Source organism: Macrotis lagotis, chromosome 3 (assembly GCF_037893015.1).
Source record: "Macrotis lagotis isolate mMagLag1 chromosome 3, bilby.v1.9.chrom.fasta, whole genome shotgun sequence".
Lineage (NCBI taxonomy): Eukaryota > Metazoa > Chordata > Mammalia > Peramelemorphia > Peramelidae > Macrotis > Macrotis lagotis.
In genome coordinates, this window is record NC_133660.1 from 228202934 (window position 1) to 228225052 (window position 22119).

At 42.8% G+C, this 22119-nt stretch overlaps 2 protein-coding genes across 5 annotated transcripts in view; both read left to right on the forward strand.

The window, feature by feature from the left end:
- The window catches only part of PTPRA (protein tyrosine phosphatase receptor type A), a 224164-nt gene extending 218297 nt beyond the window's left edge, over positions 1–5867 (forward strand). For all 3 annotated transcript variants that reach the window (XM_074230066.1, XM_074230065.1, XM_074230067.1), the window contains 4 exons: positions 2689–2814; positions 2927–3078; positions 4274–4409; positions 5245–5867. In XM_074230066.1, the coding sequence (XP_074086167.1) occupies positions 2689–2814; positions 2927–3078; positions 4274–4409; positions 5245–5319 (489 nt within the window). In that variant the 3' untranslated portion in view covers positions 5320–5867. The remainder of the gene's footprint in view (positions 1–2688; positions 2815–2926; positions 3079–4273; positions 4410–5244) is intronic.
- An 88-nt stretch (positions 5868–5955) lies between these two features.
- LOC141518233 (progonadoliberin-2) lies at positions 5956–21115 on the forward strand. 2 transcript variants are annotated; one of them, XM_074230068.1, is made up of 4 exons: positions 5956–10498; positions 18502–18656; positions 19113–19172; positions 20940–21115. In XM_074230068.1, exons 2-4 carry the CDS (start codon positions 18525–18527, stop codon positions 20973–20975), a joined length of 228 nt encoding a protein of 75 aa, XP_074086169.1. In that variant the 5' UTR covers positions 5956–10498; positions 18502–18524; the 3' UTR covers positions 20976–21115. The 2 variants fall into 2 exon arrangements, with proteins under 2 accessions (XP_074086169.1, XP_074086170.1); XM_074230069.1 differs by lacking the exon at positions 5956–10498 and having other exon boundaries at positions 18442–18656.
- Positions 21116–22119: the final 1004 nt, after the last annotated feature.

Consider the following 22119-nt stretch of genomic DNA (forward strand, 5'->3'; position numbering starts at 1 on the left):
TTTCTTCCTATCTCCTGTATTCCATATCATACAAAAGAGCCACTTCATTCTCTGTAGACCTCTGTCTAAACCCTGAAAGAAATGTGAAGTTTAAAAAAGACAGTTCCATCCTTCATGAATTTTATTGTTTAGTAAGTGGATAAGACACAAACTCAGACTGTTGCAGTATACAACATAACTCAAAGAGTGCTTCATAAAAAGGCATACATCAAGGACTCCACGAAGCATGGCTGGCAGCCCTCCTACCTTTGTTAGGGACTGGTTACTACAAGGGCAGAATCTGAGAGGTCTTTGTGGGGGAGTGGAGGTGCAAGGGAGCTTCTAGGGAAAAGGACATTGCAAGGAGTAGAAGAGTGTAAGGCACCTTTGAGAAACAGAAGAAACCCATGTTTGGGTGAAACATAGAATGTGTAGAGGAATCATACCAAATAAAACTGGAAAAGGAAACCCTAAAGTCCAGGCAGGAATCGAACTGGATTCATGTAAATAAAGGGTGCCCCCAACTGAACTACAAGAGCTTCCTCTTTGTCTCTCTGCCTCAACCTTTCTCCACTCTAATCTATTCTCCAGTCACTGATATGATTTTCCTAAAGTTCAGGTCCCTCTTGATCATGTCTCTTCCCTACTCAATAAAGTCCATTGACTATTCTACAATACAAGGTATTACCTAATACAAGTTACCCCCAAAATCTTTAAGCTTAAAACCACATTCACACTTTGAGGACATGACCCAATGAGTGCTTTAGAAAGAGGCATACAGTGAGGACTCTGCGAAGTCTAGCTGGCAGCCCTCTGACCTTTGTTAGGGACTGGACATTGCGAGGCAGAATCCTGAATAGGGTCCTTGTGTTCCACTACCCCCTCCACACCTAGTTTATCCAAGGTCACTCAGCATAGTTTGTGGCCCACATGTACCAGGCCCACCCTAAGCCCCAGGGCTCAAAGAAAACCAGAGATCATCCCTGCTTTCAAGGAACTTAAAAAATCTAACCTTGGATTCCTTACAAGATTGATCCTTCTTTGTATGTTTTGTATCTGCTCATGTTAATAACATTGTTTTCCCTATGAGAATATAAGTTCACTTAGGGCAGGGACAATTTTGTTTTTATTTTTCTGGCACCTGGCACATAGGTGTGAATTGATGGATTTGATCAAAACATAATAGACATAATAGAGAGTGTACTGGGCTTGAAGTCAGGAAGACCTTGATTCAGACCCAGCTCAGAAGCTGTAACTTGGGCCTTGTCTGAGCCTGGGGGCGGGGGGCTACAATGTTTATCCCAAGGCTGCCATAAGGCTTAAAGAGATTTTCTATGCAAAACACTTTGCAAAACTTAAGTGCTTTATGCCAATGTCATCTGTTAGAAAAGTAATGTTATTGGTCAGAGGAAAAAGAATAGTAACAAAAAGGTATGCTTGGTAAAAAGTGTAGAGGGAGAAAAGACTCACAGACAGAACCTAACAAAACTCATCAGAAGGGCTCAGGAACAGGACAAGAAGCAATCTGAGAAGTCAGAGGGGAGGCAGGAAGGAGGCTTCCATAAAACCAGGAGAAGCTAGATCATCCAGTGGAAGAGATGAGGTCAACAGTATCAGGGGTGTCAGATTTTTGGGAGGCCACTGAGGTGAGCAATGGAAAGTCAATAGGGATCTTGGAGAGAAAGGCAGAAAACACATTTCAAGAGATGAAGTAGAGAGTAAATGAAAAAGCAGTGGAGATGTTGAGTTTGGGCAACTTTCTTAAGGTCAAACATAGTATTTCCCTCCCTTGCAACTTCAGTGTCAGATGGTCCAGTCCAATTCTCAGTGCTCACAGCATCTGGGCTGTCAGCTTTTCACCGCCAGAGGAGGAGTTTACAAGAGCAATTTTAATGTAATTTTTTTTTTAGGCTTTTCGCAAGGCAATGGGGTTAGGTGGCTTGCCCAAGGCCACACAGCTAGGTAAATATTAAGTGTCTGAGGCCAGATTTGAACCCAGGTACTCCTGATTCCAAGGCCGGTGCTTTATCCACTATGCCACCTAGCCGCCCCTACAAGAGAAATTTTAAAAGAGCAAAAGCATACTTTGCAGGTCAGCTAGGTGGCACAGTGGATAAAGCACCGGCCTTGGAGTCAGGTGTACCTGAATTCAAATCTGGCCTCAGACACTTAATAATTACCTAGCTGTGTGGCCTTGGGCAAGCCACCTAACCCCATTGCCTTGCGAAAAAAAAAAAAAAAAAAGCATACTTTGCCAGAGCACTTGAAGCCTCATAAAGAACTTTCCTCCTGTCAGCCCTGGGATTGGGGTGGTAGACATCCTGTTCTCATTTACAGCTAAAGAAGCTGAAGCACCGCCGCCAAGTGTAAATGACTTGCCCAGAGTCCTACGACTAACTTTCCAGCCTCGATCCACACTCATATCTACCACATCATACTGTCTTTAATCACCCAACTTTAAACAAACAGTAACAACCACATTGAGTTTCCACTACATAAAGAGAAGGGAACTAAATGATTGTTGAATATGATTCAATTATTTTGTCCAGGAGGACATTAAGGCACAACAAGAGGAAGAGACTCATCTAGGGTCCTATAGCAAGTCAGTGGCAAAGCCAGGATAAGAGCCCAGTTCTCAGAAATGCCAGTGCAGGTATTGTGGTGACCAGGCTGCTTCCCTTATCTGTGCTGTGTCCTTTGTGTCTGCAGGAGAAGTGTGCCCAGTACTGGCCGTCCGATGGCTCAGTGTCCTATGGGGACATCACCGTGGAGCTCAAAAAGGAAGAAGAGTGTGAGAGCTACACTGTCCGAGACCTGCTCGTGGCCAACACCAGGGTGAGGGACCTGGTGGCCTTCTCTCCCTCTCTAGGCTCTGGAGGCACAGGACGAGGGGAATAGCCTCCATAGCAAGCTGTCCTTTCTTACCTAACTTGTGCTCTTCCTAAAGGAAAACAAGACCCGGCAGATTCGACAGTTCCACTTCCATGGCTGGCCTGAGGTGGGGATCCCCAATGACGGCAAGGGCATGATCAACATCATCGCTGCTGTGCAGAAGCAGCAGCAGCAGTCAGGAAACCACCCAATCACAGTCCACTGCAGGTACCACCCACTCCTCTCTCCCACCTTGTTCCTGTCCCTGAACCACCACCCCCCCCACACACACACACCATCTGAGATTAAGGCAGATGAGACATCAGCTCATTGGATCCTCACAGCAACCTGTGAGGTCATATTACTGAAGAGAAAACTGGGCAAGATGGAGCCTTGTGTCTTCCTAAGTTTCAGTCCTGCACTCTCTTCATTGCTCTGGTGAGATCACAACTTGGATTGTGCACCATTCAATGTTATTGCACTGGAGAACTTATGTGATGGAATTGGGGTGGCCAAGGGTATGGCAATGATCAGAGGTCAAGGAGGTGGAAGTGAGAAAACCTCACCTGAGACTCTTCTGGAACCAGGACATAGACTAAGGAATAATAGGAAGGATAGGAAAAGCACTCAGCAGAATCAAGATAGGATAGGAAGGAAAAAAATGGATAGGCTTGTTAGAGAAAGGAATAATTTATTAAGGGTGACATGGTTTTGAGCCTGAATGATGGGAAGAGCGCTGGCATGGGCAGATGATATGCTTGGTTTAAGGACTGATGGTACATTGATAATATTATTAATGTCTCACTGATTTGTGTCTTTCACCTTTATTGTCTTGTGTAATCCTCAACAGCTATGAGTGATGAGAGACTGGGTGGGTGAGGTTGAGCTGATTAAGTCCAACAGGTCACAAGGTGTGTTTTGAAGGGGGCCTCACCGCCATCCAGTTCAACCTCTCCCAAACAGGAACCCTCTCTACAATTTATTGAGGAAGTGGCCATCCATCTTCATTTAGAATACCTCTTCTGATGGGGGCCTACCTCATTGTTCTCACATGTTCTCCAACCCTTGCCTCCTTCTGGTCACCTCCTTGGCTTTTCGGTGTCACTTCTAATATAGCACCTCATGTTCTAAGGATCCATCATCACTCTCCTGCATGGCCAACCCCTTAGACCCCATTTACTTTTCCCAGCTTTCATCCCTGTCAATCTGCACAGCCAGTGCAGGGATTCCCTCTGCAAGGAGAGAGATGATCTGAACCACAGGTTTTGCCAGCAGATCTCAGGATAGCAGTTAGAAGCAGTGAAGAGCCTGGGGACAGAAATGTTCAGGCCTGTCCCCTTGGATTTCATGAGAATGCCAGAATTTCTAATGACTGTTCTTACCAAGGTAGGAATCATCATCTGTCTCTATCTGTCCCTTCCAGTGCTGGTGCAGGAAGAACTGGCACCTTCTGTGCTCTGAGCACAGTATTGGAAAGGGTGAAAGCCGAGGGGATCTTGGACGTCTTCCAGACAGTGAAGAGCCTGCGATTACAGAGGCCACACATGGTCCAGACACTGGTATGTCCTGACTGTATCCCTGCCCCCATCATCACTGGAAGAGTTTAGGGGAACAATCAATGACACCCCCCCATTCGGGAGACCAAAGGAAAAAACTAGTCAGCAATGTATCTGTTGACAGCATACATGTCAGCATTGTCAGCCTCCAGGCCCTAGGCCTCAGCAATAGACTGGGTTGGTCAACAGCAAACCACTACTTTCAGGATTTGCATATATTATCTCTTGATTTGAAAGGTCACTTCAAATAGTGAGCCTCTCAGTTCCCTTTGGTATGCTCCAGAGACCCAGGCTGGCACAGAGGAACTGGAAATGGATTCCTATGGCTCTGATTCTTCCTCCCCAGTCATCTCAGACTCCTTGCCTTGCCAGCCTGGTCACCTTCCAAGGAGGGTTTTCTGGTCTCAAAATCTAAAGCCTCCAGAATCTCTGGGAATACTGTTCACATCTCTGGCATAGGAAACAGATTTTGCTAGATCCAATGAGGCTAGAAAAAGGAAATGAAATTTTTTTTTTCAAGTTGAGGCCCCAGTGAACCCTAGGAGCTGCGACTGTGAGCTCTGGGCCTGTGTGCCAACTCCTCATTATTTTAGTCAAACTGACTCATCTCAGCTATCTCCCTGTTCAGTCCCCAATCCTGAAGCATTTTTGCTTTCTGGCCTTTGAAAGGGCTAGGCCAGGATGTCTCCTTCCTCCTGGCTATTTACCTTTGAAGATTGCATCTGCTGATGGGGAGAGATGAGTAAAGAAGCTGAGTGTGTGGGCTAAGAGGGGACTCTGCCAGCTTCTCCTCATTTCCTCTGACGTCATCTTCATGTTTGCTTCTCCTTCTCCCCAGGAACAGTACGAGTTCTGCTACAAGGTAGTGCAGGAGTACATTGATGCCTTCTCAGACTACGCCAACTTCAAGTGAGAGACACCAAGGCCCTGCACAGAAGAGTTGCCTTCTTTAATATTTTGTACCATTCTGTTTGTTAATACACCCAGCTCTGTGTATATATCTTACCTGTTTGAGAGGTTGGTACATAGGCTTCCCATTAGCTGGAGATTTTATATGTAGCTGTGTTAGCTCTGGTAGTCTTTTTTCCAATGTTTGATTGGGGAATTAAATATGTGCTGTTTGGATTCATAGCGTGACACCTTTGCTGGAAAGTGGGCCCAGAGGGTGTTTGTTTTGTAAATCTTTTCCTGAGGAAGAAAAGCCTTTTTAACAATACTCATTCCAAGCAAATCATAGGAGATGAAGCACAAAATTCTTATTTCATATGGAAAATGGTTGCACATTTTCCCCCTCTGAGACCCCTCCCCCGTATGCTGACTCACCCTTGCCATTGTAAATATTCCCTTTTGTATCAGAGAACACTCCCCTGGGGAATGAAGGGACCAGGACTGTGATGGAAGGGTCCTTGCTGCCATTTCACCAGGGCCCATTAGGTAATAAAAAGGCTTTTTCTTCCTGCATACCCATGACATGTTTGTCCCTCTGTCCTCTCTGGGGGGAGGGCCAGATGCAGAGGTCAAGGTTTCTTTGCTGAAAGATGGATGCCAGATGAGTGGGCCTCTGGCCTTGGGGAAAGGAGACTGAGACTACCCCAACAAATCCTATTATGACCCTGACATTATCAAAATGTCAGCTGTCTGCCAGAGTCCAGGAGCCTTGCTGGGAGGCCATCTTCCCCCATCCCACAGCAGGACTTTAGCCAAAGAGGACCTGGCTGCAAGATGTTGGATTCCTACCTCTGAGAGAAAAGGGAGCTGGGGAGGAGGTTTTGCTATTTGGGGGGTCCTCCAGGGCCATTGAAGGAATCATTGCTCCATGTGTGGCCATTTCAATGATGCAGTGAATTCTACTAAGTAAAAAAATGGTTTCTTTTCTATGAGTATGTGTGGAGGAGAGAGAGAGAGAGAGAGAGAGAGAGAGAGAGAGAGAGAGAGAGAGAGAGAGAGAGAGAAATCTGGACCTGCCCTACACTCTGAAGGAGAACGCCCTGAGTGTCTATGGAGGAGTACCTGACCTGCCATTTGCTTCACTTCTCCACTATCTCTTTATTTGCTCCCCACCCCACCCCTTCCTCCCTCTTCCTTTCCCTTCTCCCTCCTTTCTCTTTCTCCCCTTTTTTTGTCCTCTTCCCATTATCATCACTTCATCACCTGTTCTCTCCTCCACCTTTTTCCCTTCCTCTTATTACTCTACCCTTTTTTACCTCATATGAGGGGAAACTGAGTTTATACTTAGGTGACATATACCTCTTAGGCACCTTTTTCCTCTTTCTCCAAGCTAGAAGATACTAACCCCAGGCAGAACAATAGCCATAGGTGCTGTTGGATCACCTCAACACCTTACTGCCATCTACAAGGGTTCAACCTTTTCTGTTTTCCCCCAGACCCTCTCCCCCTCAGTCTGACTTGAGTGCAATCAAACAAATCTTTCCCAAAATTCTCATATATTCAACCCTTTGCTGGCTTCATACCCTCAGAGATGAAGAGGAATCTTCTCAAAGAAACTGGATACATGAAAGCAGTTCTAAGAGAAAACAACCAGGATTTCCCTCAAACCACACATATAAATAACAAGGACTACTGGTGGCCTACAGTGGCCATATGGAGCTTTGAGGAAGATAAAGGGAAGGAGGTCAAACTCAGAATACGAGAGAACGGGGTATATGTCAAATGAAGAGAGCAGCATGGACAAAGGGAAAGAAATGAGGTGTGTATGAGACAGTGATGGGTGAACCAGGTAGGTTAAGTTAGGAAGGACCCATGAGGAAAATTGTAAAGGATCTTGAAGCTCTGTATTTGGAGGTCAGGGAGGGTTGTGCAGAGTTTTGGAGTAGGGAAGAGGGTGTGGCCAGACTAATACTTAAGATAATTATGATCATGTAGGCAGGATGGCTTGGCGGGCCAGACTGAACACAGAAGAGTCAGTAAGGAAGCTGCTTGACCAAGTGAGGATAAGAGGAGGAAGGAGACATGGAGGGAAAGGGGGGAGGAACTTGGGGTGGAAGATGACTAATAGTCTGAGCCAAGAAAAACACAAGGAAGTAGAGGAAGATCCAGTTTGAACAAGAAAATGAGATGGTGATGGCAGTACATCTGAGTAGAAATAATTAAAAATAGTTGGGGAAATGTAGAACCTGGAACTCAAAGGAGAGGTCAGAGCTGCAAAAAGGGGATCATTTTTCCAAGGGAGAGTTGGAAGAGGATAAGTAGACAGCTAAAAAAAGACAGTGGGCAGTCCTAGAGACTTTGATGGCATAAAGGCACCTAAAAAAAAAAAAACAGAGCAGAGCCAAAGGGATCCAGAAAAGAACTCCAATAGTCAAAGATAAGACAGCTGGAGAAAAATTCAGAAGTCCAAAAAAATAAAAGAAAGGGGCAAGAGAGTGATGATGGCCTTATCTTTCAAATTAGTCCATGCTAGAAATAAGGGCATCTCTCAAAGTTTGTAAGAATTTAGGACAAGTTTGAGGAAGTGTATACTGTCTGCTCTCAATCCCTATAGTTCTCTTTTCTTTAAACAGAGCTAAAATCTGCTTCTGTAAAGCTCTCCCCTCCTTTCCTTCTAATTAAGTCCTCTGAAGCCAGGCCTAAATTCATTCCTCTTGACAACCATGCAGATACAGATAGCCATGACCGATATATCCCCTGAGTTACCTCAAGTGTAAACCTAACATTCCTAGCTCCTCAATTGATCCTAACAGAAAGTCTTCACTTACTTCTGTTCACCTTGCTCTGGGCACCTGTCAGTGTCCTTCCTTGGGTGTGAGGGTCAGATGCGAACACAATATAGAAGATGCGGTTGATCAGGGTGGAAGCCTGGAGGACTGGGAAATGCCTTCAGTACTCATTCCAAGAAAATCACACAAGATGAAACACAAAATTCTTACTTCACATGAAAAATGGTGCTATCATTAGTCCCCAATTACTTTACAGACACAGGACAATGATAGTTTCTAACAAAAGTGGCAACAATTGTAGTAATGGAGAAAGGATCTTTCACTAATAGACAGCAGGATGCAAAATGGATTAGAGGGGGGAAAAAATGGAGGTGCCATTAATAGAGTAATAAGTATTAGGGCCACTAAGTGGCTCCATAGTGCAGTGGTGGACTTGAAAGTAAAATTCAGGGGCAGCTAGGTGGTGCAGTGGATAGAGCACCAGCCCCGGAGTCAGGAGGACCTGAGTTCAAATGGGGCCTCAGACACTTAATAATTACCTAGCTGTGTGCCCTCTGGCAAGCCACTTAACTCTGTTTGACTTGCAAAAACCTACAAAAAAAGAAAGTAAAATTCATCTTCCTAGGTTCAAATGTGACCTTAGACACTATATGACCCTGGTCAAGTCATTTGACCCTATTTGCCTCAATTTCCTAATCTGTAAAATGAACTACAGAAGAAACTTCTCCAGTACCTTTACCAAGAAAATCCTAAATGGAGGCCATGAAGAGTCAGACATAATTGAAACAACTGAACAACATTGAGCATTTATTAATATGTGATATTGACTGGTGAGAAAAAGACAAAAGACAGTCCCTGCCTCAAGGAGCTCACCATTTAATGGGGGAGGAAACATGAACAAATATGTAAAAACAAACTGGTGCGAGATAAAAAGGAAACAGGGCTCTAGAATTAAGAGGTATTTGGGAAGGCTTCCTGTGGAAGGTGGGATTTTAGCTGGAACTTTAAGGAAGTCAGGAGTTGGAGATGAAGAGAGAGAGAATGGCTTTGGATCCAGGAAAGGTTTTAGGCAGAAGACAGTACTAGAGCTGCATCTTTTTTTTTCTTTTTTCAAGGCAATGGGATTAAGTGGCTTGCCCAAGATCACACGGCTAGGTCATCATTAATTGTCTGAGGCTAAATTTGAGCTCTGGTCCTCCTGACTCCAGGGCCAGTGCTCTATCCACTGCACAACCACTGCCCCAAGTTGCATCTTAAAGGAAAAAGACTATGAGGAATGATGGTCAATGCAAAAGACCCCAAAATAGGAAATGGCCAGTTTGAGAAAAGGCCAGTTTGGCTAGATCACAGAGTGAGGAGGGAGTAATGTCCAGGATAGATATGTTTGGGCCAGATTGTATAGAGTTTTAAAAGTTACACAGCAAATAATTCCGAAGACAATAGGAAAGCAACATAATTGAGTAAGGGAGTCACAGGGTCAGAGCTTCACTTAAAATGAGTGCTTGCATCAGTGTGGAGGATGGACTGAAGTGGGGAGAGATTTGAGAGAGAGAGGCCAACTAGAAGGGTGCTGCAGTAAGTGGTGAGTGGAGACATGGGGCCAGATGGGAGAAATTTATGAATGTAGAAATGTTAAGATTTGTATGGATATGAGGGTGAGGGGGAACTAAGGAATCCAGGATTGTGGCAAAAACGTGAACTTGAGACACTGGAATGAAGTTGGTACCTGGTACAGAAATAAGAAAATTTGGAATAGAGAGGGTTTAAAAGAGAAAAGTCGATGGATTCAATTTTAGACATGGTGATATGAAATTCTAGCTCAGGGAAGAGATATTGATCTGTTAGTCATTTTTAGAGAGATAATCATTAAATTCCTGGCAGCTAGGTGAAATTACCAAGGGCAAGTATAGAGAAAAGAAGAGGGCCCAGGAAAAAACCTTGGCAAATAGCCACAGTTCAATGGCATGATATGGATCATGAGCCTGCAGAGATCTCTAACCCTAGAAATTATAATTCTATGATTCTGTAGCTATATCTAAAGCTTTATGTGTAAGAGTCTTTCAAGATATCCAAGTACTTATTCAAATTATTTAGATCAAAACAATGAAACCACATTGCTGGGTCCTTTCCTGTCTTTTATAGTTGTAATTCATGTCTCAGAATCCCACCTTCTAGGTTTCCATGGATAGGATCCCGATATCTTAGGGCTTCCTCAAAGTTCTCTCTTTGACATATGCCCCCCACCTACTTGCTTGTTTGGGCTTCTATTAATATAGGTAAAATCAGATACAGGACATCTTTATTTCAGCCAACAGAAAGTGCAAAATAGAAGGTGAACTCCCAGGAACTAGAACCTAAACAGTCTAGTCAACTTTTCTTCTATCGAATGAAAAGTCCCACCTTTACTTCTCTGAGGTAAGTTATCCTATAATTGGCACAGTGCCTGCATATAGTAGATGCTTAAAAATTCTAGGTGAGTGAATTTCCTAGAAAGAAAACAAACATCAAGGCTGATAACGGACTCTTCGATCCTGGGGGAAATGTACGGTTCTCCCAAATATTTCAGACCTGTGACTCCAAACACTGCATCTGTCTCACAAAAATTATCCTTACCAAATAAGATGGATCTAGGCTTCTGCTCCTCTGGAAAAAACAAACAAACGAACTAAAACACCCCACTCCCCTATCTCCAGCACCAAAGACCTACCTTCCAACATACAAGCCTAGGCTTCACTTCCCTTTCATTTTCTTCCATTAAAAAAATAATAATAAGGGGCAGCTAGATGGCGTAGTGGATAAAGCACCGGCCCTGGAGTCAGGAGTACCTGGGTTCAAATCCAATCTCAGACACTTAATAATGACCTAGCTGTGTGGCCTTGGGCAAGCCACTTAACCCCCTTGCCTTGCAAAAACATAACAATAATAATAATAATAATACCACCAAATACCTGGTCCCTTTCAAATATTGCCCTGAAAAATATTGCAGACCTGGCTCCTCCAACTCTAAACATAAGCTTCTGTACCTTCCTTTAAACACTTAGGCCTCTCCTCTCTTCCCTCAGCCCTATATCCCACACAAGTTTACTATTTCAGGGTCTTGGGAGGGGGGTAGGGTAGGAGGTTAGGTGACTGCTCATCCAGAGTTAGCAGATCAATAGATGAAGATTCTTTCCTGAGCCAGCAAATGAAAATAAACTCTTTCTATCTCGATGCTTCATCTCCGTCCACTGGGGAACATTTTGTTTCCTAGGACATTAAAAAGCAAATTTCCCATCCTCTCCAGTTCTACAAACACAGTCTAGGCCATAGCTATTAACCTTGAAAACAGTTGCTTAACTCCCAATGGGAGAAGGAGAGACAGCCTCCATTTAACATTTAATGAATGTCTTGTTTTCAGACAGAGCCAAAATAGGGGTCTCCAGGGTTGGTCTACTTCTATGGTTTACCTCTAAAAAGGGCTGATCTGTGTTCTTTAATGTGACTCCCTGTCTGTCTGCTCAGTCCTAACCACTCCTTTTTCTAAGACCCCTCAACCTCACTTCTTACACTGGTAGAGATAGAGGAGGGCAGATACTCACTTGTCCAATTCCCCTATCCTCCCAACAGGACCCTCCAGGAAAAGGAACTTTGTCAGAACTAAAGGGTTCTCATAGCTCATCTAGTTCCCTCTTTACAGACAAGGAAACTGAGGCCTAGAGAAAGAAAGGATTTGCCCTAAACCTGAGCCAGATTTTTCTGACCATCATTTGTCACAATTTCAGTCTTTTCTACATCATCATCATCCCTAATTATGGAGAGCCCTTCAAACTCAAGGTTCTATCATAGACCTTCTCTTTTCTGTCTCCAACCATTTTTTCAGTCCATTTCTCTTGGGATCACATAATAACCCAAGAAGTTAATACAACTGCATTAAAATGGACAATATTCCCAACAAGGGAATAGACAGTCACAGAATCAGAGGTGGAAGGAGCCTCAGAATATATCTAGGTACCCGAGCAAGATGTCTCTCACAACTGGTCATCCAGCCTCTAACAGAAGTTTTCCTTTGAAGTGGAACCCATTATCTTTCTATTCAGATAATTAGTCTACATATCCAGTGATAATTCCACTCCTGAGCTCTTGGCCCAAACAACTTCACTAGATGCCCCTTAGGAGCTCTGATTTATATCTCTGAACCCAAACTCATTTTCTTTCTAAATCATCTCTTCTAATCTCCCCCCATTTCTATCGAGCTCATCACGATTCTTCCAGTCTCCCAGGTTCATATTCATGGAGTTATCTCCAACTCTTCATTCAACATTTCCACATCTAATCAGTTACCAAGTATCGCAGACCCTATATCCTAAACATTTCTCATATCCATTCCCTTTTCTCCATTCATAACCACCATCCTGGCCCTGTTCATCTCTCCCTGGACTATTGCAATAGCCTCCTAATTAGTTTTTTTTTTAGGTTTTTGCGAGGCAAGTGAGGTTAAGTGGCTTACCCAAGGCCACAAAGCTAGGTAATTATTAAGTGTCTGAGACCAGATTTGAACCCAGGTACTCCTGACTCCAAGGCCGGTGCTTTAACCATTATGCCACCTAGCCGCCCCCTAATTAATTTCTTTATTTCAAGTCTCCCCAGTCCATCCTATACACATCTGCCAAAATAATATTCCTAAAGCATATATCTTACTATATTGCTCCTCTACTCAAGAATCTGTTGAATCTATTGCCTCCAAGATAAAATACAAACCCCTGAGTTTGGCATCTAAAGTTTGATTCCATCCTTTCTAAACTTGTTTTATGTTCTTCCCTCTCATGAACTCTGCAATTTAGCCAAACTGACTCACACCAACTTCTACCTCCATGTCTTTGACCAGGCTGGAATTTCTGGAATTTCTTCTTATTAGAATCTTTTAGCATGTTTTAAGGCTCAATTCTGATCTGCCTACAGAAAAGAACTTTTTCTGATCCCTTAGTTTTAGGACTTATCCCTCAATTATCTTGCATACATTTATATGGCTTCATTGTGTCTCCCACATTTTAAAATCATCAGGCCTATGATTTTCTTGGTTTAGGCTACTCTGGGTAAAATCCCTCCTTCAGTGTACCTCCTCTGAAATTTGTATTCTTGCCCTGAGTCCAATCACCATCATGAATTCAGAAGCAGGATTTGAACACAGCTCTTCCTGACTGGCTTTCTTTGTCAACTAAGACTCACTGCTTCTCGACCTTTCCTATAGTAGATAATAAATATTCAATGAATTGAGTCAATGTTGCCATCATTTACCAATCTCTCATGTTCATGTTGACATGAAGAATTGTGATGAAAATGTATAAGGATAAGAACACCAAACCTAAAGCCAGAGGAGACTTGGGTTCAAATTCCCCCTTTGAGACTTAGTTGCTTGACTAAGATTGAATCAACATGATTCAGTTTTCTCAACTATAAAATGAGGACAATGTCGGACTCCTCCCAGAGTTGGAAAAACTAAATGAGATTTAAACAGAAAACAATTGCCAAACCTACTGAGAATCTCTCTCCAAAATCTCCCACAACTTTCTCCTCCTCTCAACTAATTATTAGTAATTGGCATTAGTACAAATTTTCCTTATCATCTCTGAGATCTCAGCCATAGCTGGTTGTGTATATATATCTCGTCCTCTAAGATACTGTCAGCCCTTTGAGAAGGACTGTGTTCCATTTTCCATTATAGCTTCCCTAGATTCTAACACTGGGTCTTACACATATAAAATAAATGTTTTTTAATTAAATTGGAATCTCAATGGTTTGGGGCCAGTCACCCTCTGGGGCCCAGGCCAGTCCGACAGACATACTGCAGGAATAGAGATAGAAGTCCCTTGCTTGTCCCAATGGACCCTGGTTCTCTATCCTGAAAAGGAAAAATCAGGGGTGAACTCATTTCAGGGGTCCTAGACTCATAAACCTCCCCCAAATCCTGGCTCTCTCCATAGGTGAGTGGAGAAGGGACTTAGTGGAGGGATTCTGGATTTGGAATGAACTGCCCATTTCACAGATAGGAAAATACTTCCCAAGAAACTCACCCATGACCACAATGAGGATGGCTGCCATTAAGGAGTTTTAGAAAAAGGAATAACCTGGGGTAGCTAGGTGGTACAGTGGATAGAGTACCAGCCCTAAAGTCAGAAGGACCTGAGTTCAAATCTGTCCTTAGACACTTAATGATGACCTTGCTGGGTGACTTTGAGTAAGTCACTTAACACCCATTGCCTTGCAAAGATAAAAAAAAGGGGGGGGATAACTGTGCATGAATGAATTGAATTAAATTTGGTAAACATTTATTAAACCCTTAATATGTGAAGAACACTGTGCTTAGTCCTAGGAAAACTACAGTTTAGTCATCAGAATCTGCTGGCTTGGAGTTCAAGTCCCAGTGCCAATATTGATTAGCTGTGTGACCCTGGGCAGATCACTTCTCTCCCCCACCCACCGCTTTCTCCTTTTTCTTCTTTTGTAAAATAAAGAAGATATTTAAACTATTTAAATTATTGGATTGTGAAGAAAGCACTTTTTAATCTTAACATGTCATAGAAATAAAGATTATTATATATCTCTTAGAGCATTATATAATAATATCTCTTCTTTCATGGAACTCATAGTCTGGTAAGGGAAGGAAAAAACATAGATAATATGCAATAATATATAGCAAATATATTCAAGTATTACAAAATAAAGTTATTTCAGAGAAGAGGTTTAAAGAAGGATCCTTACCAAGGCGATAAAATTCAAAGAATGTGTTATATAGGAGCTGATATGTGATAGGAGGGAATAGCTCACTCAGTAAGCAGATGAGGGCAGGGAAGGCATTCCATGCCTAGGGAAGACCATGGGTAGTAAAAGAGAATACAAGTTGTTTAAGGAGGAGAATCAAATTCTAGAGAAGATTTTAAAGAGGGCAGTAGTAGGAGATAAGATTGAAATGTTGCCCAAGGTCTGAATGCCAGGCCAAGGAACTTTTCTCTATAGGTGAAAGAGAGCCACTAAAGATTTTTGAACAGAGAAATGATATAACTACTCAAGAAACCCCAGATTTCAAACATAGAAAAGTAGATTGTTTTCCATTGACCATAGAAATCAAATCAGACAGAAAAGCAGCACAGCATTATTTTCATATTTCTTTTCCCTTCTCTGGGCCTCAGTTTCCCCATCTTTACAATGACAGTGAAGAGCACAGAGTAGACACATTTGATAAATTCTTGGTGATTCATGGCATTAGCCCCTTTCCAGCTCTTATGGTTTGTGACTAAGCTATCTGACCCCCCCCCCCAAGACCTATGTTTCATGTTCTCTATTCAATCCCTCTCTCCATCCTCCCCCCCTAGACTTAGATCAGACTGTTTGCCCTGCCCTCTCCTCACCTTCTCTGTTTTAGCTCAGCAATTGCAGGGGGGGAGGAAGAGGGAGAAGGGAAATTGGGGTGGAGCCAGTTCTGGATAAATACTCCCAGTGACCAGTCTTGAAGTCTGAGTTTCTGCTGCTATCACCAAAGCCACAAGTCTGAATCCACTCTCAGGTAAGGAAATTTGCGACCTTCCTCTTCTTGCCCAGATTCTTGGGTTCCTTGATTTTCCTGTTCCTTCCTAATGAGAGGAAGATTCAACCCCATCCCCATTCCCTTATGTATCCCTCTTTTTCCCTAATTTTGTCTCCCTTTATACCCATCCCATTTATCCCAAATTCCTTCTCCCTTGCCCCACAGGGTTTCTCTTCCCCTTGATCTAGGGCTTCCCCTTCTTCACTCTCCTCCACCAACTGCTCCTCATATCCCTTGTTCCAAATCTACCCCACCCTATGGACTCTTCCCAAACATCCTCCCCCTTCTCTCCAGTATTCCTAGTACCCATGTCTTCTCTAGATTTCAATGCTTTGCCTCTTTTCTTTACCAATTGAAGGAATTAAATGAGAGGGAGGGGGAAAGTCTTTTCTCTAAAGACAGAAAGATGTGAATAAAGTAGTAACCTCTTACCTCCAAATTTTAGGTTCCCTCTCCCTGCTACCTTTACCCTCTCTACAAATTTGCCCTGGAGAAATGGCCAAGTTGCTGCTTTTCATCATGACTGCCTACCCTGATACATTACTTTCCATGCTATCTTCTGAACTGGGAAATAGGGCTTCCTGTTCCCTATTCCTGAGCCCCTCTAATGGGGAATGAATAACTGACCTCCCTGCCCTGAAGTCCTAAGCCTTAACATTCTCAGCAGCAGTCAAAAATATTAAGGCAATCTTAGACTGAATTGATATCTCTTCTAGGACTAAGCAGGGCAGACTCTGCCCTTAACAGGCTACATCTGGTATGAACTGGGTTCTGGATTCTACTTTGTATTCAGAGAGCTGTTGTATGGAAGGACTGAATTTGTTCAGCTTGATCCTGAAGGCAGAATTACAAGTTAAGGGAATTTGAAAATAAAAGTGGGAATAGGGCAGTATATAGCAGTGGAAATAGAACTTGAGGGGCAGCTAGGTGGTGCAGTAGATAATAATTACCTAGCTGTGTGGCCTTGGGCAAGCCACTTAACCCCATTTTCCTTGCAAAAACCTAAAAAAAAAAAAGAAAGAGAGAGAACATGACAAATGAAGGATTGATGTAAAGAAAACTTCCTAAGAAATCAATTCTAAAGAAAAATGGGCTTCAAGAAGAAAGCTGGGGGCGGCTAGGTGGTGTAGTGGATAAAGCACCGGCCTTGGAGTCAGGAGTAGCTGGGTTCAAATCCGGTCTCAAACACTTAATAATTACCTAGCTGTGTGGCCTTGGGCAAGCCACTTAACCCCATTTGCCTTGCAAAAACATAAAAAAAAAGAAAGCTGTTCCCACCTCCTTAGAGCTCAGTCAATACATTTACCATATGTCACTGTACTAAGTCCTTGGGAATCCAAAGGAAGGGGGAAAAATCACCCCTAACCTCCAGGAACTTATATTCTAAAGGGGTGGACATGTAAATAGCTACATACTAGAAAACAGAGAGTAGTGGAAAAGATGATCTCACAGGGGAAAGGACCGGTAACTAAGATCCCCTTTAGAAGATGAGAGGAGAACTGACTCTTGAAGAAAGAGGAGGTGGGAGGGTAATGCATTCCAGGGATGGGAGCAGCCAGTGCAAATGAAGATGTTGTGTTCAAGGACCAGCATGGAGGCCAGCCTCTCTGGAGCAAAGATTTGGGGGAGGGGAGTAGGGGGGTATGATTGAGGCTGACAAGGTTCTGACTTTTATGATGTATTCATAAGTTTTGCTAGATTTTTTTTTCCTTTTTCCTCTTGTCTTTCAAAACTGCTACTTGTTTAAAGGATGACTTTCTGGGCTAGGGAAGAAAGGGCAAAGAATACTTAGGGAAAGTGTAGTGATGTGAAAAATAAATCAATAGGAACTTTTTTAATTTTTAAAGACTGGAAAGGTAGGAGGAGTAGTGCTATACAGAGACTTAAATGTCAAACAGAAGATTTTATATTTGGCCCAAGAATTATTAGAGAGCCACTGGAGCTCATTGAGCAGGAATAGGACCTTGTACTTTAGGGGAAAAAATCACATTGGCTACTGATAGAAGGATGGATGGGAGACATGGGTAGGAAGACCAATCTGAAAGCAAATTCAATTTCCCTTCACTTATTCCCATGTCCCCTACTCTTCAATAAAGTCAGAATCTCCCTCCACCTTCCCTTCTAAAAGCAAGGCAAGTTTACCACCCCACCCCCACATCTCTGGAAGGCATTTTGTAAGATAATATAACTGAAACTGGAAGGGATCTCCTAAGCTGTCCAGTGTGACTCCCCATTTGAGGGATAAGAAAGTGAGGATAGGAGAGAAATTAAGTCATAATAATAAATAGCCAACATTTCTATGAGATTGTCTCATAAATTATCTCATTTGAAACTCACAACAACCCTGGAAGATAGGTTTTATTATTATTATTCTCATTTTACAAATGAAGAAATTAAATAGAGGTTAAGTGACATGTTCATACAGCTAGTAAATCTCTGAGGTAGAACTTGAACCCATGTCTTCCTGACTCTATAGCCTGTGTCCTATCTACTACTCTGTGCCATCTCTAGTTTTTTAGGTTCCCCCAAGAGGTAGGGAAGGAAGAGGACCTCTGGACAGTAAGCAGAATTTAGAATGAAGGGATATCAAAGTGGGGTCTGATCTGGCTTCCCTGGGGATGGGAGACTGACTAGAAGAAAGAGACAAGTAAGTGTCGCTGCAGAGGAGCTAGGGTATTATTATGCTTCAAGGTTTACAAATTGCTTTTGCCACAAAGTGTATTATTGTCCCCATTTTACAGAAGAGAAGGCAAAAACTATTACACATCAACAAGACCTTGGCCCTAGGTTTATTCAGCCCTAGGTTCTATAGCTGCAGACCTGGTGACACCTTCTGCTCCTCTATTCCATCCTCCAGGCCAACAGGATAACATCATTGCCATGTCTTGTCTACGGCCCTTCCTGCTCTTAGTACTACTAGTTCTAGGGACCCAGATTTCTGATGCTCAACACTGGTCCCATGGCTGGTATCCTGGGGGGAAGAGGGCCTTAGATGGGATGCCTGGTCTAGAGGTAAGTGAAATGTACATCCATCCTCATTCTCTCTCCTTCATTTTCTCTATCTCCTCTCCCATGCAGCTCTTCAGGGTCCACAGAGCCATTCTCCACTGGTAGAGGGTCTGGGGCTGCAGGTGGTGTTCAAAGGTCAAACTCTTTGGCCCAAACCTCACCCATGGGAATCTGGGCTCCTGAACCACTTTCATCTTCCTGGGGAGGGCAGAACTATGGATATGGGTTGTTCCTTCTCTTGCCCCTTCTATTTCTAAAGCTTTTGTGGGGGAAGGGAAACTAGATCATCATCTCTCTCTCCCTCTCAACAAGAGAGACATGGGGAGCAGAACTAAGATGGTGGCATGGAGGCAGGAATTCCCCAAAATTCTTCCCCAGAAAACTTCAAATGCCATAAAAATATGACTCTATCAACAAGAAAAAGATCTCATTCATCATTGTTTTCCATTCTCTTCTCAGGTCTCTGAAGAAGGGAAGCTGTGGGATGATGGTGAGAGGTCCCTGCTAAAAATACTGTTGGTAAGAACAAACCCTGAATCCTCCCCTCCACTGCTGCACCCAGGGCCCTTTGGAGAATCAACTCTTTCTACCTTTCTCCTACTCTCTTATATAACCCTTATCTAGCCCTATTTCTCCTAATCTTTTTTTCTTTATTTTTATTGAATTTTACAATTCCCCCCCATCTCACATCCCCCCTCCCCACAGAAGGCTGTCTGATAGTCTCTACATTGTTTCCATGCTATACATTGATCAGAATTGAATGTGTTGAATCTTTTTTCTTTTTTTTTTTTGTTTTGTTTTTGCAAGGCAATGGGGTTAAGTGGCTTGCCCAAGGCCACACAGCCAGGTAATTATTAAGTGTCTGAGGCCGGATTTGAACCCAGATACTCCTGACTCCAGGGCTGGTGCTCTACCCAGTGAATCTCTTTTTTCTAAGTGAGGAAACGAGTTTCCCTTGCTCAGATGAAAGAATGAGACCTCAGGCCAACCAAGGAGTATCTGGGTCCAGTAGTCACTTTTATGACCTTGGACAACTTGTTTGGTTTCTCTGGACCTCAGTTTCCTTATCTGTAAAAATAAGGAGGTTGGGCTTTCTAATACTTGGCATTTCATTTGATCCTCTGGACACTCCTATGAGGCAAGTGCTATTTTTTAAAAATTTTAATTTTATTAATTTATATTTGTTACATTTCAAGTCTCCCTATCCAGATTACTCTACAGAAGGCCACCATTTGACATATGTGTGTATAGGCAAAACCATACTCTGCATACTTCTGTTTATCAGTTCTTTCTTTGGAAGTGGATAGCATCTTCCTTCATATATCCTTTGTAGTTGATTTGAGTATTTCTAATACTCAGAATAACTTAGTTGTTCACATTTATTCTTTTAACAATGTCACAGTTACTGTATACAACATTCTCTTGGTTCTGCTCATTTCACTCTATTATTTCATGTAAGTCTATTCATGTGTTTCTAAAATCAACCTGCTTATCATGAATGTCTTCCCAGGTTTTTCTGAAACTGTCTTGCTCATCATTTCTTATTGCACAATAGTATTCTATCACATTCACTTACCAATTCATTTAGTCATTGCCCAATTGATAGGTATCCCCTCCATTTTCAATTTTTAGTTACTAAAAAAAGAGCTGCTATACATATTTTAGAACATTAGATTCTTTTCCTTTTTCCTGCGGGTACTATTGTTATTACCATTTTGCAGATAAGGAAACTGAAGCTGAGAGTGATTAAATGACTTGTTCAGGGTCACATTGGTAAAAGGAATTTGCTCACCAAGCATGTCTATAACCATGACATCCTTTAAAGATGATTTGGGGTGGGGGTGGGGGCTGCAAGGCAATGGGTTAGGTGACTTGCCCAAGGTTTCACAGCTAGTACATATCAAGTGTCTGAGGCCAGATTTGAACTTAAGTCTTCCTGACTCCAGGGATGGTGCTTGTTTTTTACATGTGAAAGTATTTTGAAAACAGTAAAGCCCTTTGCAAACTGTAAAATACTGCAGAACTAAGCCAGGCTTCATTTTTGCCACCATGTTTTTCATTAGTCAAGTGAACTTCTGAGTAAGTAAACTTCTTCTACCTATGTAGAGGTTCACCCATTCTTCTGCAATGTACCTCCTTAAAAGAAGCTTGGGAGCAGTAGAAGATTGTGACATGCTGATCAAAGTCCAAGGCAGCACTTGAACCCAACCCACCCCTAAAGCTAGCTCTCTGTCCACACAACAAATCAATACTCTGCTTTCATAAATATCTCTCCCTCCTCTGCAGGCTGATGTTCTGACCCAGCAACAACAGAAGAAGTGACCCAGCCCAACACCCACCCCCAAGGTGACAGCACACATATCACTTTGTTATCAATGTCTATCCAGTCTCCTTGCAGGCCTCTGGGAGACATGGGCGGGGGGGTTGCCAGGTCAAATTTTGTAGCCCCAAAGCATTGCTCAAGTAGGTAATTAATAAATGTGTTCTGTTTCCATGTTCTATGCTGTCTCATTTGGTGATCTAATCAGCTCCCATCATTTCAATTATTATCTTTTTGGAGTTAACTGTCAGATCGACTTGTTCTGCCCTACCATAACTCTCAACCTCCACTTTCCCATTTCCAATTATCTATCTAGAGGCATTGGATATCCTCTAGATAACTTAAATTTAACATGTCCAAAATGGAATTCATTATCTTTCTCCAAAAACTCTTCTCTTTCCCCATAACTTCCCTATTACTATTGAGGGTACCACCATTGTCCCAGTCCTCCAGGCTCAAAACTTAAATGTCATCTTCAACCTCTCACTCACACCCACCCTCATATTCAATCAGAGGTCATGTCCTGTCATTTCCACCTTTGCAATATTTCTTCTAGAAGACCTCTTCTCTCCTCTGAAACTGTCCATCCTGGTACAGACTCTTGTACCTCCCACCTATATTATTGTGACAGCCTTTTGGCTGCTCTCCCTGCCAGTAGACTTTCCCCACTCCAGTCTATCCTCTGCGAAGCTCCCAAAGTGATTTTCCTAAAGCATAGTCTAATCAGACTACCTCCCTACTGGCTCCAGTGGTCACCTCCAGGATGAAAGAGCAAATTCTCTGATTGATTCAGTGCTTCTTACCTTTCTAGTCTTTCGATGCCTTACATCCTTTGATGTAATCTGCCATCTAGTGACACTGGCCTCCTAGCTATTCCTCCCAACATGAAATGCCATCTTCAAACCACAAGTATTTTTCTACCTGTTGGATTCCTTCAAGTCCCAGCTAAATTCCTACATAGAAAATCTTTTCCAAACCCACTTAATGCAAGTACCTTCCCTTTGTGATTATTTTCAATTTATCCTATCTTCATTTTATCACACCTCATTGTTTACATTCTGTCTCCCAGAGAACTTCTTGAGAACAGGGACTTTTGTTAGCCTTTCTTTGGATCCCCAATGCTTTAGCAGTATCCTGCAGGTTCTG

What these genes read in the sequence shown, in the direction of transcription:
- LOC141518233 (XM_074230068.1), top strand. Translation starts at nt 18,525, where the DNA reads ATGTCTTGTCTACGGCCCTTCCTGCTCTTAGTACTACTAGTTCTAGGG. An exon ending in ATGGGATGCCTGGTCTAGAG is followed by an intron (nt 18,657 to 19,112) that starts GTAAGTGAAATG and finishes TTCTCTTCTCAG; the next exon opens with GTCTCTGAAGAAGGGAAGCT. An exon ending in CCCTGCTAAAAATACTGTTG is followed by an intron (nt 19,173 to 20,939) that starts GTAAGAACAAAC and finishes CCTCCTCTGCAG; the next exon opens with GCTGATGTTCTGACCCAGCA.